Source organism: Coregonus lavaretus, assembly GCF_964263955.1.
Source record: "Coregonus lavaretus genome assembly, chromosome: 11".
NCBI classification, from domain to species: Eukaryota; Metazoa; Chordata; class Actinopteri; order Salmoniformes; family Salmonidae; genus Coregonus; species Coregonus lavaretus.
In genome coordinates, this window is record NC_139998.1 from 45,721,954 (window position 1) to 45,740,707 (window position 18,754).

Consider the following 18,754-nt stretch of genomic DNA (forward strand, 5'->3'; position numbering starts at 1 on the left):
CAGCTACTATCAACAAGAAAACACATTTGACATGTGTTTGTATAACATAGAAATGAAGGTGGAAAATACACAAAGTTTGATATCTTAAATGGACAAGGTACCGTACTGGCACTCTTGATTATATAACTGTCAACAATATAATATAGATTCTGGGGTAACCATGATATAACTCAGATCATTACGGCAACACTGACATGTCATGATAACGTGCTAGAACATGCCCAATTCCATACATTTTGCCTTGGGTCTCTTAACACAGAGACCCATGTAGTAAATCATTTATTGAGAGCAACAATTTCAGTAATTCACACAAATTTTAAGGCACATACCCCTTTAAATAAGTATGCCTTTTTTGTGTGTTTTTATCTAGTTACACAGTAATTTGACCAAATACACAATCCCATTTATATTAGCACCAAATACGCAAGTAGCAAAATAAATTATATTGTCATTATTACATAACTTCCGAAGTCTGTCTAAAAATGACAATATGGGTAGCAAACATGTAACTTGCATTTCCCCATTTTTCAAAAAAAACCTGCGGCAGAATTTTACAGAGGCTGGCCTATGTAAATGTGCATATTGCAGCTAGGCATGTTAGTGCAAACAGTCATGTTTTATGGTTGGTTGAACTTTGTTTTCACACAAGAGATATTATAATTTAGGTTTAAATAATGCAATTCACATGTTGAACCTATACTTTTTCCACTACTACCCTTTAGCATTAGCTAACCTAACCTTTAGCATTAGCTAAAATGGAAACTAATGCAGAGTATTATTTTCTCTTCTTTCTGGTCCACCTCAACATAGCCCTATCACTATGCTGAAACACAGCTTCTCATAACGGAAATCCTTCACATAAAAACAATCCCACTGTATCTATACAACAATTTCAACAGGGCCTCCAAACCATATCAAAACCAATGCAGTGTTTACAATAAACACGAGCCTGCTAAGGACGGTTAAAGGTAGACTCAGCAATATGACATCATACACAGCTAGGCGACTTCCTGCTTACATCAACAGCATTCAAATTTCCTAAGACCCTTTCCAATGTGAGCATGCCTCAAGGGAGGGAGGTTTCAAATTGGATAGCCGAACTGAAGAGCTACTAGTGGCATTATTGGCAAATATTGTCTTCCATTGTTGTCTGGAAGCAGGAAGTCACCCCCGCTGTGTATGATGACATCATACAACTGAATGTACCTACCTACCTCCCTACCCACTATAACCCCCCCTGGGTCCTACCTGTCTAAACTGCTCTTCGTAGGTCCAGTCTCCGTGGTCCTGGCCGCCCAGCTGGCTGTGGGATCCGTGTGGGGGGAGGATTGCCACTCTGGGCTCCTGGTCTGGGCGGGTCCCGGTGTGGGGCCGGGCCTGCTTCAGCAGCTGGGAGTGGGGGTGCAGCTGGCGGTGGGGCAGCAGCAAGATGCCCTTCCCCAAGGCCAGCGCCTCCCGGCCTGTGGGAAGCCCCTCGTCCACCAGCTCGTCCTCATAGTCCTCCTCCATCTCCCCCTCAAAGTCCTCCTCATCCCACTTCTGCTTTCTGCAGCCGAGAGAAAGAGCCATGCCACCCACGTTACAACACCGTACACATACTGGTGTATACCTATGTACTGGTGTTTGGGTGACTTGGAATGATCTCCAAAAGTCCTTAAAGTTGGTGTATTTGGTGCCTCTAAGGCAATTCAGGCAGATGTTAGAGGGCCTTTTCACTAAAGAATGTGTTTGTTTCATTTGATTGTGTTTTGCTTTTCATGTTTTGTGTTTGCTTTTCATGTATTGTGTAATTGATGAGTATATAGATATGTATAGTGTAATTGTTGTTTATTGATGTGTTGGACAGGTCGTCATTGTAAATACGAATTAATTACCTGTTTAAATAAAGGTACAAAATAAAAATACAAAATGTGTAAGCACTCGTGAAATCACAAGGGCAATGATTATTTTGATGGAAAGCTAGCTAACACACTATTGAAACTTTAAAAAGGTGTTGCATTACAGTATATAGAATAGGCTAAATGGTAAAGATTGGGTACATTTAAATAAAATGCTCACCCATTACAAGTGAACTTACAAAGGTCAAACAAATCCCTAGACCAGAGCAAAGCACCCAGTCAGACATTCAAGGTTAGTCATTTAGCAGACGCTCTTATCCAGAGTGACTTACAGGAGCAATTAGGGTTAAGTGCCTTGCTCAAGGCTCTGAGATTTGAACCAGCGACCTATCGGTTACTGGCCCGGTACAAGCATGTATAAGCATGAGGCAGTCCTACTCACATAATCTCCTCTTCCTCAGAGCCCATCATATCTTTGTACTGCTCCCCTTCCTCATCCTCCTCCTCCTCGTCCTCTCCCCCGCTGCTGCGCTCTGACATGGGGCTGTCTGAGGCCCTCTGCAGCCCGGCCGCCACCGCCCTCATGGCTGCCAGGGCCGCCATCTGGGCGTGCTCTGACTCCGGGGTGGGGCTTCCCATCAGCTGGTCCCCAACGCCAGCGGTGGTACGGCCGTGACCCTGCGAAGCGCCGTCCTGCTGCAGCTGCTGCTGCTCCAGTTCCATCAGCAACTTTGCCCTCTGCTGCCTGTGCAGGTTCTCCATCACGGCTTGAAGCTTCATCTCAAGGGAAAGTGATGCACCGGCCGGTGGTCTCCTTCCCCTCCTCCCCCTGAACAGCTCCAGTCACAGGGGCTGGTGGGGGCTGCCGCCTCGCTAAGTCCTGATGCTGAGGGGCTGGATGAAATGCCTGACCAGCTAACTCAGCGGCAGGAGTGCTCTCTTGACGGGTAGGTAAGTTAGGTCCTCGAAGAGCGGGAAGGGTTCTTAGAGCGATGAGACATGCACTCGGACACTGTCCACAGCTCCCGAGCTGGAAGTCTCTTGTACGTTTTTTCTGTGCAGGGAAGGGAAGGCCAGTGGAGATTCCCTGTGAGTGCCGTACTTAGGCACTAGTGGCTGAAGTGGTGGAGATCTCTCTATGTGGACCACACCGTAATGGCTTTACCAGGGCCTGTGGGAAAGAGACAAACACATGTGAGACAAAGCACTAGACATTGTTTCACATGTTGGTTAGCTGGTTGCAGACAGTCTACATGCTGGTTTCAGTTGATGTGTCAAATTCAAAAAGTGTCCAAAGAGAAAGTAAAAATAGTAACAAGTGTGTTACATAGATAAACTATTTTATATTCTTCCCTCTCTGTAGATTTCCCTCTCTGTAAGCCTGATGTTTCAATGCTTTCAAAGAAAACATTGATTGAAATGAACACATGATTGAATTAGGGAATAGACTAATCCGTTTTTGTGGACCGGAGAAGAAAGGTCAACTGTTATTTTAAAATGGTTGAAAATATATGATATAAATATAATGACAATATAATTGCTTTGTCATCCAAATTATGACATTCTGTCATAAAGAGCCCATGTTCAACTTCATAACAAACATGTTTTTCCATCTCAAGAGGTTATATTTAGAAAAATTACTATAAAAGTTACAATTAATGTGACAGGGTTGACTGTAACAGGGTTTACGATTTCATTTAAAAATCTGCCATAACTCACGTTGTGACACGGGGAATGGAATCTTTTACTTGTTAAAAGATTTTTAGCCAATCTATCTATGGGTAACAGGGTATGCTCGACACACTCCGTTTTCCAACAAAACACCAGAAAATTGCCAAAAATAGTAGAACCAGCTAACTGCTTTTACACTATGATTTGACTATTAGATGTTCAATGTTTGTTTTGATTTATGTTTAGATTTTTTTATAGAATAATTTTACCATATTAAAATGTTACATGGTTGAACATAAACCTGAGGGACAAATGTAAATGAATCACTAATCACCTAAAAAAACGAAAATAATCTTCTAAAATTCCTTTCCCAAAGCAACAAAATAACTACGGCTTTACAGTGATGGTGAAAACTTGGGTTAAGTGGGTTAAAATCTTCCTAGAAGTTGGACAAACATGACATGGGACATGCCTACATTTAGATTTTCAGAGAAGACAAAATATCTTATTTGAATGAAAACACACGGTAATTGGAATTTTTTACATGGTTAAGTTCGAGCAGGGATACTCAAATACTATTTGAGATGACCCGGTCATACACATTTCCTAGGTGGCAAAGGTCCGGATGGATATTGTCATTTATCGGCGTAGTAACAAACCCCCACCTCGTAACCCATGCAACCCCAAACCGTTTAAACTGATCTTGTAGGCAGAGAGAAAAATGTACAGTTTTAAATCTTATTTCCTGCAACTCTATACATTATGTTATGGAGCGAAGGGAAAACTGAGGAGTTTTAAAGCTAATTTCCTGCAATTCTACACATTTTCCATGTCTCATGTGTGTTCATATGATACCAGGAGTGGTCTGTTGTGACCCTGTTCTGTTCCGGATCCGGCCCGCAGTCCCCTTATGGAGTATGGCTGAGTTAGAACATCGATATATGTGATCCAATGGTTACATTTTATTACAATTTTTAAAACATAATGTCTGAAGGACATAAAATGTACTCTATTCGTGGAACGACCCATAAGTCAGACATTTTTTTCAGTCAGAAATGCAAATATAAAAGGGGGAAATCCATGACACTCATGACTGAACAGCTCTGGTTTGCATGACCACTATGCAATTTGTAGAAAATGTTGCTCAGAGCATGTTCTAGGATGACCAAGATATTTTTGTACTATACTCAAGTGACTCACACCACAGCAATTCATAAGAAGGCATGTCAAACTTGGCATGAATGTAAGCTAGAAAGACCTAGCACATGCTATAAGGGGAAAGGTCTACATTTCGACTGAATAAGACCTAGGTCACATCTAGGTCAGAAAAAAGATAAGCTTAACACAGTGTTCTAGAATCAATAGCACACACTCACAGGGATATGAAGACACATTCTCCAAGCAGGTGTTGAACAGACTAGGTTGCCTCTGAAATGACACCCTAGCTAGCCTATATCTTATATAATGCACTACTTTTGACCCTAGGCCTATGACCCCAGTCATGATAATGTTCACGATGCTTCTCTACTCATTCGGAAATACAGTGACTAAAACGAAACTGGCAAAGACATTGACAAAAACGGCACTGGCAAACCTTGTCACTTCTAAGGGCTTGTGTGTCAGGAGACGTGCAAGAAATAACCACCAGATAAGCAGTTGTATTAGTAGAGGTGAGTCATTCAATATCGATTTGCGCAACATTCTTTTCTGGCACAGAGAGCAACTGTTTCACTCCAGTTGTTGGATCCAAAATAGTAGCAATATAACATCATATCATATTTTATCGGTTTTTATTGCACTATGGTAACAAGACTATTGTCTTTTCATTCCAACCATAAAACAAGACATTTACATTTTAGTATGTTCTGGTCTGTAGGATTACAGGCTATAGACAAACAATGCTGTGTTGATTTTACATTCAAAATAATATCAAGTTAAACAGACATTTTGAATCATCCAACAGTCAGATGCATTGAACCATAATTATTTATCTTATGCCAATTTGCTGCACCCAATGTTTCACAATAAAGTTTCATAAGCCAGTGATTAAGCCTAATTCTAAAAGGACTTTGTTTGATGACAGTGGTTCTCAACAATGGTGCACAAAATGTGCTTCCCTATATTTGGAAATATTCCATGAGGGACACACCAGGGCAGAACAGCAAACTGCTTTCCTGTTCCTGAACAACATACATTGAGTTGGGGGAGGTGTTTGTGGTTCCTCTGCTTCAAATGCCTTTTTTGGTGTCCAACACCTGTGATTTCCCACAGAAATGGCAAGATAAAATCAAATTCTATTGGTCACATACACATGTTTAGCAGATGTTATTGCGGGTGTAGCGAAATCCTTGTGTTCCTAGCTCCAACAGTGCAGTAATATCTAACAATTCACAACAATACACACAAATCTAAAAGTAAAAGAACGGAATAAAGAAATATATAAATATAGATAGAGCAAGGAATGAGGACTGTATGTGTTAGGTCATCCATTCATCATTCTGACTGTTAATAGGGAACATTGAAGCGTTGCATCACATGAATCACCATTATATCAACAACTTTGGGACTATGTCGTCTATGTCTATGATTCATGTGATGGTATAACTGCTGATGAAGTCGTGACTAATTCAGTTTCTAACGGCAAGATTGTAATGGGCTGAAAAATAGGTTTCTAGCCATGGACAGAAAAAAAATGGCCTGATTGCATAAGAATTATATTTTCACTTCTCTGTGTTATGCAAGACTGATGTGTGGTGTGGTAAGCATTGTAGTGCAAACCAGCTACTTTGCATCACAGGTAGATGCAACCCACTGGTGGTGAACGGCCGGGGCGAATTGAGTAACTTCACTACACACAATGTGAACCACAACCTTAAGTCAACCACTTTATCATTGCCTTCCATTTAAATTTCATAGGACTTTCCTCGCAAATGTTTTTTGGCTTCAAACCACAGCAATGGACACCCATAAGTGATCTGACCTTAGGGTTATTGATGTAGGCTAGATGAAACTGGATGAGGGGGGAGCTGTCACGAAGCCAATTGAGTGCACAGACGGTTTAAATGAAGGATAAGGGACAAATGATGAGAGTTATTGGGTTAATCCTTTACTTACCTACTGGCACGGAGACTGAGGGAGGGGTGAGGGTGGAAGATTGCAAGGTCTGAACAAACAGGACGAAGAGATAAGGAAAGCGCTAAGGGTCTAATTCCAAAGTGATAAAGGGTCTCTGCCGCCTCACATAAAGGGTGCTCCAATATTAAACTATAGTCTCCTAAAGAATGCACAAGACCAGTACAGAGCATTGAAATTGTGCATTGACAACGTTTGCAATTTGCAGTGTATATTTAAATCGGCAAGCCGGTACTGGACAGAAAATAGCTAGTTGAGTTTGGAAGTGTGTAGGGATCTCTCCAACATATCTGAGACTACGGACCACATCTTGACATCATTTCCATTTTTACCCAGAATTCAGTTGGACATTTGGGAGGCCTTTTGCAGACTATACTGAACAAAAATATAAACGCAACATATAACAATTGAAACGATTTTACTGCGTTACAGTTCAAATAAGGAAATCAGTCAACTGAAATAAATGTATTAGGCCCTAATCTATGGATTTCATATGACTGGGCAGGGGTGCAGCCATGGGTGGGCCTGGGAGGGCATAGGCCCACCCACTTGGCAGCCAGGCCCACCCACTGTGGAACCAGGCCCAGCCAATCAGAATGAGTTTTTCCCCACAAAAGGGCTTTATTACAGACAGAAATACTCCTCAGACGATCCCGCAGATGATGTAGCCTGATGTGGAGGTCCTGGGCTGGTGTGGTTACACGTGGTCTGTGGTTGTGAGGCCGGTTGGACATACTGCCAAATTCTCTAAAACGACGTTGGAGGCAGCTTATGGTAGAGAAATGAACATTCAATTCTCTGGCAACAGTTCTGGTGGACATTCCTGCAGTCAGCATGCCAATTGCATGCTCCCTCAAAACTTGAGACATCTGTGGCATTGTGTTGTGTGACAAAACTGCACATTTTAAAGTGGCCTTTTATTGTCCCCAGGGTCCACCTGTGTAGTGATCATGCTGTTTAATCAGATTATTGATATACCACACCTGTCAGATGGATGGATTATCTTGGCAAAGTTGAAATGCTCACTAACAGGGATGTAAACAAAATTGTGCATAACATTTGAGAGAAAAAAAGCTTTTTGTGCATATGAAACATTTCTGGGATTTTTTATTTCAGCTCAGGAAACATGGGACTAACACTTTACATGTTGTGTTTATATTTTTGTTCAGTATAGTTTACAACCGTAATACATAAGGCCCTCTTATAAAAAGCCGGTCAATGGCGTTGGCCTTGATTATATGGTATTCTGACACATTGCTCCACTTGTTACCTACATTTACATTTTAGTCATTTAGCAGACACTCTTATCCAGATCGACTTACAGGAGCAATTAGGGTTAAGTGCCTTACTCAAGGGCACATCAACAGATTTTTCACCTAGTCAGCTCAGGGATTCAAACCAGCAAACTTTCGGTTACTGGCCCAACGCCCTTAACTGCTAGGCTACCTGCCTCCCTGGAGAGAATAACACTGCCTCTATTGAGCCCATTAAACTAACAACAAAATCATTCAGAAAGTATCACACGTACTTTCTACCAACCTCTTCCACAATCCATGCGGAATGGGGCCCAAATCTCAAATCTGATTTGTAAAGCCAGCCATAAATTATGTTGGTCAAATTTCAGAATAATCGTAATCCAATGATCTCCTTATTATAAATTTAGAGGAATCTGGGGCGTTTTCAATCAAGCACCCAAATTCAGCCATTTTGAAAAATCGGACATAGGGAGTACCCTACTGACTATTCACTATAACATAATCCTGATGGAATGAAACCTCAAACCAGTTTTTATTCATTTTCAGAGCAAAAGCATAGTATACCAGCGGGTTGACTGAAAATACATGATGGATGGATTGACTGCGGCCTGTGCTCTTCTCTGAATGCTAGGCTAACGTTAGGCTAGCAACAAGGATCTCCCCCTCCAACACTGCTATCAACAGCAGCATTGTACTCTCTCTTGAGCCATGGGACGGAAATAGTGTGATGTGGAAGTCAACCTACGATTGGTGCAGTCAGGATTTCAGTTGAGACTTTACGTTCCAGATTGACCAAGTTGAACATGCAGAAGATTAAACCAGCCAAGTAATTCCAATAAGAAAGTTAATCAGAGATTAAAGGCCCACAGTGCTGTCAAAAACGTGATTTTCCTGTGTTTTACATATATTTACACACTATGAGGTAGGGCTGGGCAATTTATTGGATTAATTTGATGAATTCTAATGGGTGTTTTTGTACATATTCCAAATGTCTGTAACGCAAGGCAGGAAACAGCTCTTTGGATCAGTGAAACAGGAAGCATTTCACTGTTAGTCTACACCTGTTGTTTATGAAGCATGTGACAAATAGTGTGGTGAAAGACATTACCCATACATGTGGGCTACATGACACATGCTGTGTGCCTGTTTATGCAAAACATGCAACTGACTCGGGAGCCCAGTAAGGAAAATGGAGTCGCCCAGTAGCTCTGTCTTGATTTCATTAGTCTTATATTCTGGGGGCAACTTCCTCATTCAGCACACATTCACGCCAAGGACTGTAAATAGAGTACCATATTAGGAGTCATAATACCCATAAAACCTAGCGGTCAAACAGGGAAATGGTTCCAATCGCGAATGTCACCAGCCAGACCGCATTCAAAACCATGTCTGAGGATTTCGCAATTTTCCAAACAACACTTGACAAGCACTCATCCAAAGGAGACTACCTCGAAAACCAATTGAGGCGCAATAACACTTTAATAGAAGGAATTGAGGACGTAAAGACTGAAACTTGTCATGACACAGAAGTCAAGGCCAAGAAACTCCTGGCAGATCAACTCAAACTGGACCCTAAACTCATGGAGACGGAGAGGGCGCATAGGAATGGCCCTTTCTTCCCCGATGGACGGCCCAGATCTATAGTGGTGAAACTACTCAGGTTCAAAGACAAGGAGGAGATTCTCAGGAGAGCCAAGTGCCTGAAGGGAACCAACATCTTTATCAATGAAGACTTCTCCGAAAAGGTACGACTCAAAAGAAAGTAACTGCTGCCATGACTAATTGAAGAACGAAAGATAGGCAACATGGCATACCTGAAGTATGATCAGCTGGTCGTTCACCCCGCCCCCTCTAGTAGGCCTATGGCAAGTGACTCCGCTATAGTCAACTGATTTGACACACATGCACATACAGTGCATTTGGAAAGTATTCAGACCCCTTGACTTTTTCCACATTTTGTTATGTTACAGCCTTATTCTAAAATTGATTAAATTACATTTTTTCCTCAATCTTCACACAATACCCTATAATGACAAAACGAAAACAGGTTTTTAGAAAATATATTAAAAATACAAAACAGAAATACCTTATTTACATAAGTATTCAGACCCTTTGCTATGAGACTCGAAATTGAGCTCAGGTTCATCCTGTTTCTACAACTTGATTGGAGTCCACCTGTGGTAAATTAAATTGATTAGACATGATTTGGAAAGGCAAACACCTGTCTTTATAAGGTCCCACAGTTGACAGTGCATATCAGAGCAAACACCAAGCCATGAGGTCAAAGGAATTGTCTGTAGAGGTCCGAGACAGTATTGTGTCGAGGGACAGATCTCGGGAAGGGTACCAAAACATTTCAGCAGCATTGAAGGTGCCCAAGAACCCAGTGGCCTCCATCATTCTTAAATAAAATATGTGTGGAAACACCAAGACTCTTCCTAGAGCTGGCCGCCCGGCCAAACTGAGCAATCGGAGGAGAAGGGCCTTGGTCAGAGAGGTGACCAAGAACCAGATGGTCACTCTGACAGAGCTCCAGAGTTCCTCTGTGGAGATGGGAGAACCTTCCAGAAGGACAACCATCTCTGAAGCACTTCACCAATCAGGCCTTTATGGTAGAGTGGCCAGACAGAAGCCACTCTTCAGTAAAAGGCACATGACAGCCAGCTTGGAGTTTGCCAAAAGGCACCTAAATACTCTCAGACCATAAGAAACAAGATTCTCTGATCTGATGAAACCAAGATTGGCCTCAATGCCAAGTGTCACGTCTGGAGGAAACCTGGCACCATCCCTACGGTGAAGCATGGTGGTGTCAGCATCATACTGTGGGGATGTTTTTCAGCCTCAGGGACTGGAAGACTAGCCGGGATCGAGGGAAAGATGAACGGAGCAAAGTACAGAGAGATCCTTGATAAAAACCTGCTCCAGAGCGCTCATGACCTCAGACTGGGGCGAAGGTTCACTTTCCAACAGGACAACAACCCTAAACACACAGCCAAGACAATGCAGGAGTGGCTTCAGGACAAGTCTCTGAATGTCCTTGAGTGGCCCAGCCAGAGCCCGGACATGAACATCTCTGGAGAGACCTGAAAATAGCTGTGCAGCGATGCTCCCCATCCAACCTGACAGAGCTTGAGAGGATCTGCAGAGAAGAATGGGAGAAATTCCCCAAATACAGGTGTGCCAGGCTTGTAGCTTCATACCCAAGAAGACTCAAGGCTGTAATCGCTGCCAAAGTTGCTTCAACAAAGTACTGAGTAAAGGATCTGAATACTTATGTAAATGTTATACATCTTTTTTTCTTTTTTTATAAATTTGCAAAACATTATAAAAACGTATTTTTGCTTTGTCATTAGGGGTATTGTGTGTAGATTGATGAGGGGGAAAAAAAACATTTAATCAATTTTAGAATAAGGCTGTAACGTAACAAAATCTGGAAAAAGTCAAGGGGTCTGAATACTTTCCGAATGCACTGTATATTTATTATACTTTGTTCATGTGTTTCACCTAACACGCATTGCTCAAAATGTCATAACCCTCTGAAGTCTTCAGTTGTGTTATGTGGACTGTGTCAATGTGCATTCCATAGGAAGTGCACCCCTATTGATAAAACGAACTCAAATGTATGGTTGTATTGGACATGTGAGGCATGCACTTTATGTTTCCGTTCCACTATCTGGATGATTCCGACTGTGTATCTCTCTTAGTTGGGCAGGATATCAACCCTGATAACATGGTCTTTAACCCATTAAATATTAATGAAGCAAACAATAAATATAATGATTGATTGAAACTTTTTGAAATTGACCAGAAATAAGTCTATCACTTGCAATTACTATAATGTTAAACTGCTATACAGGTTCTTAAATTGCTTATCTAATTCCAAGACAAGCTTATTTTCTACCTATAATTTGAACGTTCGCAGTCTTCCTAAAAATCATGACTACCTTGTTCCTTATCTGTCTTCTCTCAATCATGTATTTTCAATTGTTGCCCTTTCAGAAACATGGTTGACTGAAGAGACAACCATGGTTTATGACATGTCTCATTATAATGCTGTTAACCACTGTAGAACATCAAGAGTGGGAGGAGGAGTTTCCATTTTTGTTCATAAACGTTTTCAATTCATTGTAAGAGAGGACCTCTCACTTACATCTGATAACAAAGTATAAGAACAAATTTACTCACCTACTTTGGATATTTAAAAAATAAGATATTTTACTAACAAATTCCAAGAATCCTTAAATAATATAAAGTCAACTTTGAAAATAATCAATCAGCTGTTGAATAAGAAAAAAGCCATCTACAATGTATTGTTGGAAATAAGACCTATAGTGATCCTGATGTTATTTCATGTGAATTGAATTTTATTTTTATGTGGGTTCCTCTCTGTCAAAGAAAATGTGCTAAACTGATGGAAATCCCTTGGATTACATTAAGGGACATTTCCCTTCTCTGCTTCAGTTTGACCCTCCTGGTGTAATGGAGGTAATTGGTAACTTAAAGATATCAGCAGCAGGTCATGAGGAGATTGGTGCCTCTTTGGTGAAATCAGTGTCGTCCTCGATTACTGAGCCTCTAACGTAAACTACCAGTCAAAAGTTTGGACACACCTACTCATTCAAGGGTTTTTCTTTATTTTTACTATTTCTTACTTTGTATAATAATAGTGAAGACATCAACACTACGAAATAACACATATGGAGTCATGTAGTAACCAAAAAAGTGTTAATCAAATCAAAATATATTTTAGATGTTAGATTCTTCAAAGTAGCCACCCTTTGCCTTGATGACAGCTTTGCACACTTGGCATTCTCTCAACCAGCTTCATGAGGTAGTCACCTGGAATGCATTTCAATTAACAGGTGTGCCTTGTTAAAAGTTAATTTGTGGAATTTCTTTCCTTCTTAATGCGTTTGTCCATATTATGGCAAGAACAGCTCAAATAAGCAAAGAGAAAGAACAGTCCATCATTACTTTAAGACATGAAGGTCAGTCAATATGGAACATTTCAAGAACTTTGAAAGTTACTTCAAGTGCAGTTGCAAAAACCATCAAGCGCTATGATGTAACTGGCTCTCATGAGGACCGCCACAGGAAAAGAAGACCCATAGTTACCTCTACTGTTCATTAGAGTTACTAGCCTCAGAAATTGCAGCCCAAATAAATGCTTCAGAGTTCAAGTAACAGACACATCTCAACATCAACTGTTCAGAGGAGACTGTGCGAATCAGGCCTTCATGGTCGAATTGCTGCAAAGAAACCACTAATAACGAACACCAATAAGAAGAAGAGACTTGCTTGGGCCAAGAAACACGAGCAATGGACATTAGACCGGTGGAAATCTGTCCTTTGGTCTGGAGTCCAAATTGGAGATTTTTGGTTCCAACTGCCGTGGCTTTGTGAGACGCGGTGTGGGTGAACGGATGATCTCTGCATGTGTATTTCCCACCGTAAAGCATGGCGGAGGAGGTGTGATGGTGTGGGGGTGCTTTGCTGGTGACACTGTCTGTGATTTAATTAGAATTCAAGACACACTTAACCAGCATGGCTCCGACAGCATTCTGCAGCGATATGCCATCCAATATGGTTTGGGCTTAGTGGGACTATCATTTGTTTTTCAACAGGCCAATGACCCAACACACCTCCAGGCTGTGTAAGGGCTACTTGACCAAGAAGGAGAGTGATGGAGTGCTGCATCAGATGACCTGGCCTCCACAATCACCAGACCTCAACCCAATTGAGATAGTTTGGGATGAGTTGGACCGCAGAGTGAAGGAAAAGCAGCCAACAAGTGCTCAGCATATGTGGAACTCCTTCAAGACGGTTGGAAAAGCATTCCAGGTGAAGCTGGTTGAGAGAATGCCAAGAGTGTGCAAAGCTGTCATCAAGGCAAAGGGTGGCTACTTTGAAGAATCTCAAATCTATTTTGATTTGTTTAACACTTTTTTGGTTACTACATGATTCCATATGTGTTATTTCATAGTTTTGATGTCTTCACTATTATTCTACAATGTAGAAAATAGTAAAAAATAAAGAAAAATCCTGGAATGAGTAGGTGTGTCCAAACCTTTGACTGGTACTGTATATCTTCACCAAATATATGCAAACTGGTATTGTTCCTAAAGATTTGAAAATTGCCAAAGTTATCCCCCTCTATAAATCTGGGGATCCAAGATATTTTACAAATTATCTCCCAATATCTGTACTACATTGTTTCTCTAAAATCCTAGAACAATTGGTGTATAAGAGAATGTTGAAACATTTAAAATCAACACTGTATTCTATATGAGCACCAATATGGTTTCAACACTGAATTCTATATGAGCACCAATATGGTTTCAACACTATATTCTATATCAGCACCAATATGGTTTCAACACTGTATTCTATATCAGCACCAATATGGTTTCAACACTGTATTCTATATGATCACCAATATGGTTTCAACACTGTATTCTATATGATCACCGATATGGTTTCAACACTGTATTCTATATGATCACCAATATGGTTTCAACACTGTATTCTATATGATTACCAATATGGTTTCAACGCTGTATTCTATATGATCACCAATATGGTTTCTATATCAGCACCAATATGGTTTCAACACTGTATTCTATATGAGCACCAATATGGTTTCAACATTGTATTCTATATGAGCACCAATATGGTTTCAACACGGTATTCTATATGAGCACCAATATGGTTTCAACACGGTATTCTATATGAGCACCAATATGGTTTCAACACGGTATTCTATATAAGCACCAATATGGTTTCAACACTGTATTCTATATAAGCACCAATATGGTTTTCGTAAAAACAACTCCACAGATATGGCTCTTTTGCAATTTCCTAATCTATATCAATGACCTTGCTGCTGTGTCTTCTTCCCATGTTCTTTGCTGAAGAGCCCATATTTGATTTTATCACACAATAATTTTGATTCACTAATTAATGAAGCCAACTCAGGCATGGCCACATTTTCTGAATGGTTCCAGATAAACAAATTATCTTTAAATGTTAAAAAAATATTGTATTCACTAGTAAGAGTAAGAAATATTGTTTAAAAAAAGAACCAGAATCTCAATTGGTGGGAATGAAAGGGAACAAGTCACATCCATTAGATTCCTCTGAGTTCTAATTGATGAAAAGTTATCCTGGACAGATCATATTCAATTTGTCTGCAGCAAAGTGATGAAATCTGTTAGTATCATAAGACCGATTAGTGGTTTGGTTCATCAGGCTTGCTTCCTAACTCTATACTATAGCTTCATTTACCCATATCTCATTTACTGTAATATTGTCTGGGTCAGTCCATATGCCTCCTACCTACACAAATGACTCACCATACAATATACAAGACTAGCCACCTCCTCTAATTACCTGGCTCCCTCTGCACCTTTGTTTAAGAAACTCAATATATTGTCTAGTTACGACATTAATGTACGCCAATTATGCACTTTAATCTACAAATACTCATACCTCCCAGACAGTTTACCTAAACCCTTCAATGGATTCCAGGTTAATTCTGTAGTCCATCTATATAACACAAGGCACTGCGATAACCTTCACCCTCCCCACTGCCGCACCTCACCTAGTCAATTCTCAATCAGATACAGAGGTACCATACTCTGGAATTCTTATCTTCACATTGCCAAAACATCATCATCCCTCAATAACTTAAAGCGAAGACTGGGGGTCAGTCAGCCTGATGAACCAAACTACTCAGTAATCTCCTCCATGGAGACTGGTGGTCAGCCTGATGAACCTAACTACTCAGTAATCTCCTCCATGGAGACTGGTGGTCAGCCTGATGAACCAAACTACTCAGTAATCTCCTCCATGGAGACTGGTGGTCAGCCTGATGAACCTAACTACTCAGTAATCTCCTCCATATAGACTGGGGGTCAGTCAGCCTGATGAACCAAACTACTCAGTAATCTCCTCCATGGAGACTGGTGGTCAGCCTGATGAACCTAACTACTCAGTAATCTCCTCCATGGAGACTGGTGGTCAGCCTGATGAACCAAACTACTCAGTAATCTCCTCCATGGAGACTGGTGGTCAGCCTGATGAACCAAACTACTCAGTAATCTCCTCCATGGAGACTGGTGGTCAGCCTGATGAACCAAACTACTCAGTAATCTCCTCCATATAGACTGGGGGTCAGCCTGATGAACCAAACTACTCAGTAATCTCCTCCATATAGACTGGGGGTCAGTCAGCCTGATGAACCAAACTACTCAGTAATCTCCTCCATATAGACTGGTGGTCAGCCTGATGAACCAAACTACTCAGTAATCTCCTCCATATAGACTGGGGGTCAGCCTGATGAACCAAACTACTCAGTAATCTCCTCCATATAGACTGGGGGTCAGTCAGCCTGATGAACCAAACTACTCAGTAATCTCCTCCATGGAGACTGGTGGTCAGCCTGATGAACCAAACTACTCAGTAATCTCCTCCATATAGACTGGGGGTCAGTCAGCCTGATGAACCAAACTACTCAGTAATCTCCTCCATATAGACTGGGGGTCAGTCAGCCTGATGAACCAAACTACTCAGTAATCTCCTCCATATAGACTGGGGGTCAGTCAGCCTGATGAACCTAACTACTCAGTAATCTCCTCCATATAGACTGGGGGTCAGTCAGCCTGATGAACCAAACTACTCAGTAATCTCCTCCATATAGACTGGGGGTCAGCCTGATGAACCTAACTACTCAGTAATCTCCTCCATATAGACTGGGGGTCAGTCAGCCTGATGAACCTAACTACTCAGTAATCTCCTCCATATAGACTGGGGGTCAGTCAGCCTGATGAACCAAACTACTCAGTAATCTCCTCCATGGAGACTGGTGGTCAGCCTGATGAACCAAACTACTCAGTAATCTCCTCCATATAGACTGGGGGTCAGCCTGATGAACCAAACTACTCAGTAATCTCCTCCATATAGACTGGGGGTCAGTCAGCCTGATGAACCAAACTACTCAGTAATCTCCTCCATATAGACTGGGGGTCAGTCAGCCTGATGAACCAAACTACTCAGTAATCTCCTCCATATAGACTGGGGGTCAGTCAGCCTGATGAACCAAACTACTCAGTAATCTCCTCCATATAGACTGGGGGTCAGTCAGCCTGATGAACCAAACTACTCAGTAATCTCCTCCATGGAGACTGGTGGTCAGCCTGATGAACCAAACTACTCAGTAATCTCCTCCATGGAGACTGGTGGTCAGCCTGATGAACCAAACTACTCAGTAATCTCCTCCATGGAGACTGGTGGTCAGCCTGATGAACCAAACTACTCAGTAATCTCCTCCATGGAGACTGGTGGTCAGCCTGATGAACCAAACTACTCAGTAATCTCCTCCATGGAGACTGGTGGTCAGCCTGATGAACCAAACTACTCAGTAATCTCCTCCATGGAGACTGGTGGTCAGCCTGATGAACCAAACTACTCAGTAATCTCCTCCATATAGACTGGGGGTCAGCCTGATGAACCAAACTACTCAGTAATCTCCTCCATATAGACTGGGGGTCAGTCAGCCTGATGAACCAAACTACTCAGTAATCTCCTCCATGGAGACTGGTGGTCAGCCTGATGAACCAAACTACTCAGTAATCTCCTCCATGGAGACTGGTGGTCAGCCTGATGAACCAAACTACTCAGTAATCTCCTCCATGGAGACTGGTGGTCAGCCTGATGAACCAAACTACTCAGTAATCTCCTCCATATAGACTGGGGGTCAGCCTGATGAACCAAACTACTCAGTAATCTCCTCCATATAGACTGGGGGTCAGTCAGCCTGATGAACCAAACTACTCAGTAATCTCCTCCATATAGACTGGGGGTCAGTCAGCCTGATGAACCAAACCACTCAGTAATCTCCTCCATGGAGACTGGTGGTCAGCCTGATGAACCAAACTACTCAGTAATCTCCTCCATGGAGACTGGTGGTCAGCCTGATGAACCAAACTACTCAGTAATCTCCTCCATGGAGACTGGTGGTCAGCCTGATGAACCAAACTACTCAGTAATCTCCTCCATGGAGACTGGTGGTCAGCCTGATGAACCAAACTACTCAGTAATCTCCTCCATGGAGACTGGTGGTCAGCCTGATGAACCAAACTACTCAGTAATCTCCTCCATGGAGACTGGTGGTCAGCCTGATGAACCAAACTACTCAGTAATCTCCTCCATGGAGACTGGTGGTCAGCCTGATGAACCAAACTACTCAGTAATCTCCTCCATGGAGACTGGTGGTCAGCCTGATGAACCAAACTACTCAGTAATCTCCTCCATGGAGACTGGTGGTCAGTCAGCCTGATGAACCAAACTACTCAGTAATCTCCTCCATGGAGACTGGTGGTCAGCCTGATGAACCAAACTACTCAGTAATCTCCTCCATGGAGACTGGGGGTCAGTCAGCCTGATGAACCTAACTACTCAGTAATCTCCTCCATGGAGACTGTGGGTCAGCCTGATGAACCAAACTACTCAGTAATCTCCTCCATGGAGACTGGTGGTCAGCCTGATGAACCAAACTACTCAGTAATCTCCTCCATGGAGACTGGGGGTCAGTCAGCCTGATGAACCAAACTACTCAGTAATCTCCTCCATATAGACTGGTGGTCAGCCTGATGAACCAAACTACTCAGTAATCTCCTCCATATAGACTGGTGGTCAGCCTGATGAACCAAACTACTCAGTAATCTCCTCCATATAGACTGGTGGTCAGCCTGATGAACCAAACTACTCAGTAATCTCCTCCATATAGACTGGTGGTCAGCCTGATGAACCAAACTACTCAGTAATCTCCTCCATATAGACTGGGGGTCAGCCTGATGA

The 18,754-nt window shown here is 41.9% G+C and overlaps 1 protein-coding gene across 1 annotated transcript in view; it reads right to left on the reverse strand.

Annotated features, from left to right (window-relative positions):
* The window catches only part of LOC311137344 (AT-rich interactive domain-containing protein 3A-like), a 65,816-nt gene that overhangs the window by 33,472 nt on the left and 13,590 nt on the right, over positions 1-18,754 (reverse strand). The window contains exons 2-3 of the mRNA XM_084171792.1: positions 2,281-3,009; positions 1,249-1,546 (exon numbers count right to left, since the gene is read on the reverse strand). Of these exons, the coding sequence (XP_084027918.1) occupies positions 1,249-1,546; positions 2,281-2,618 (636 nt within the window). The 5' untranslated portion in view covers positions 2,619-3,009. The remainder of the gene's footprint in view (positions 1-1,248; positions 1,547-2,280; positions 3,010-18,754) is intronic.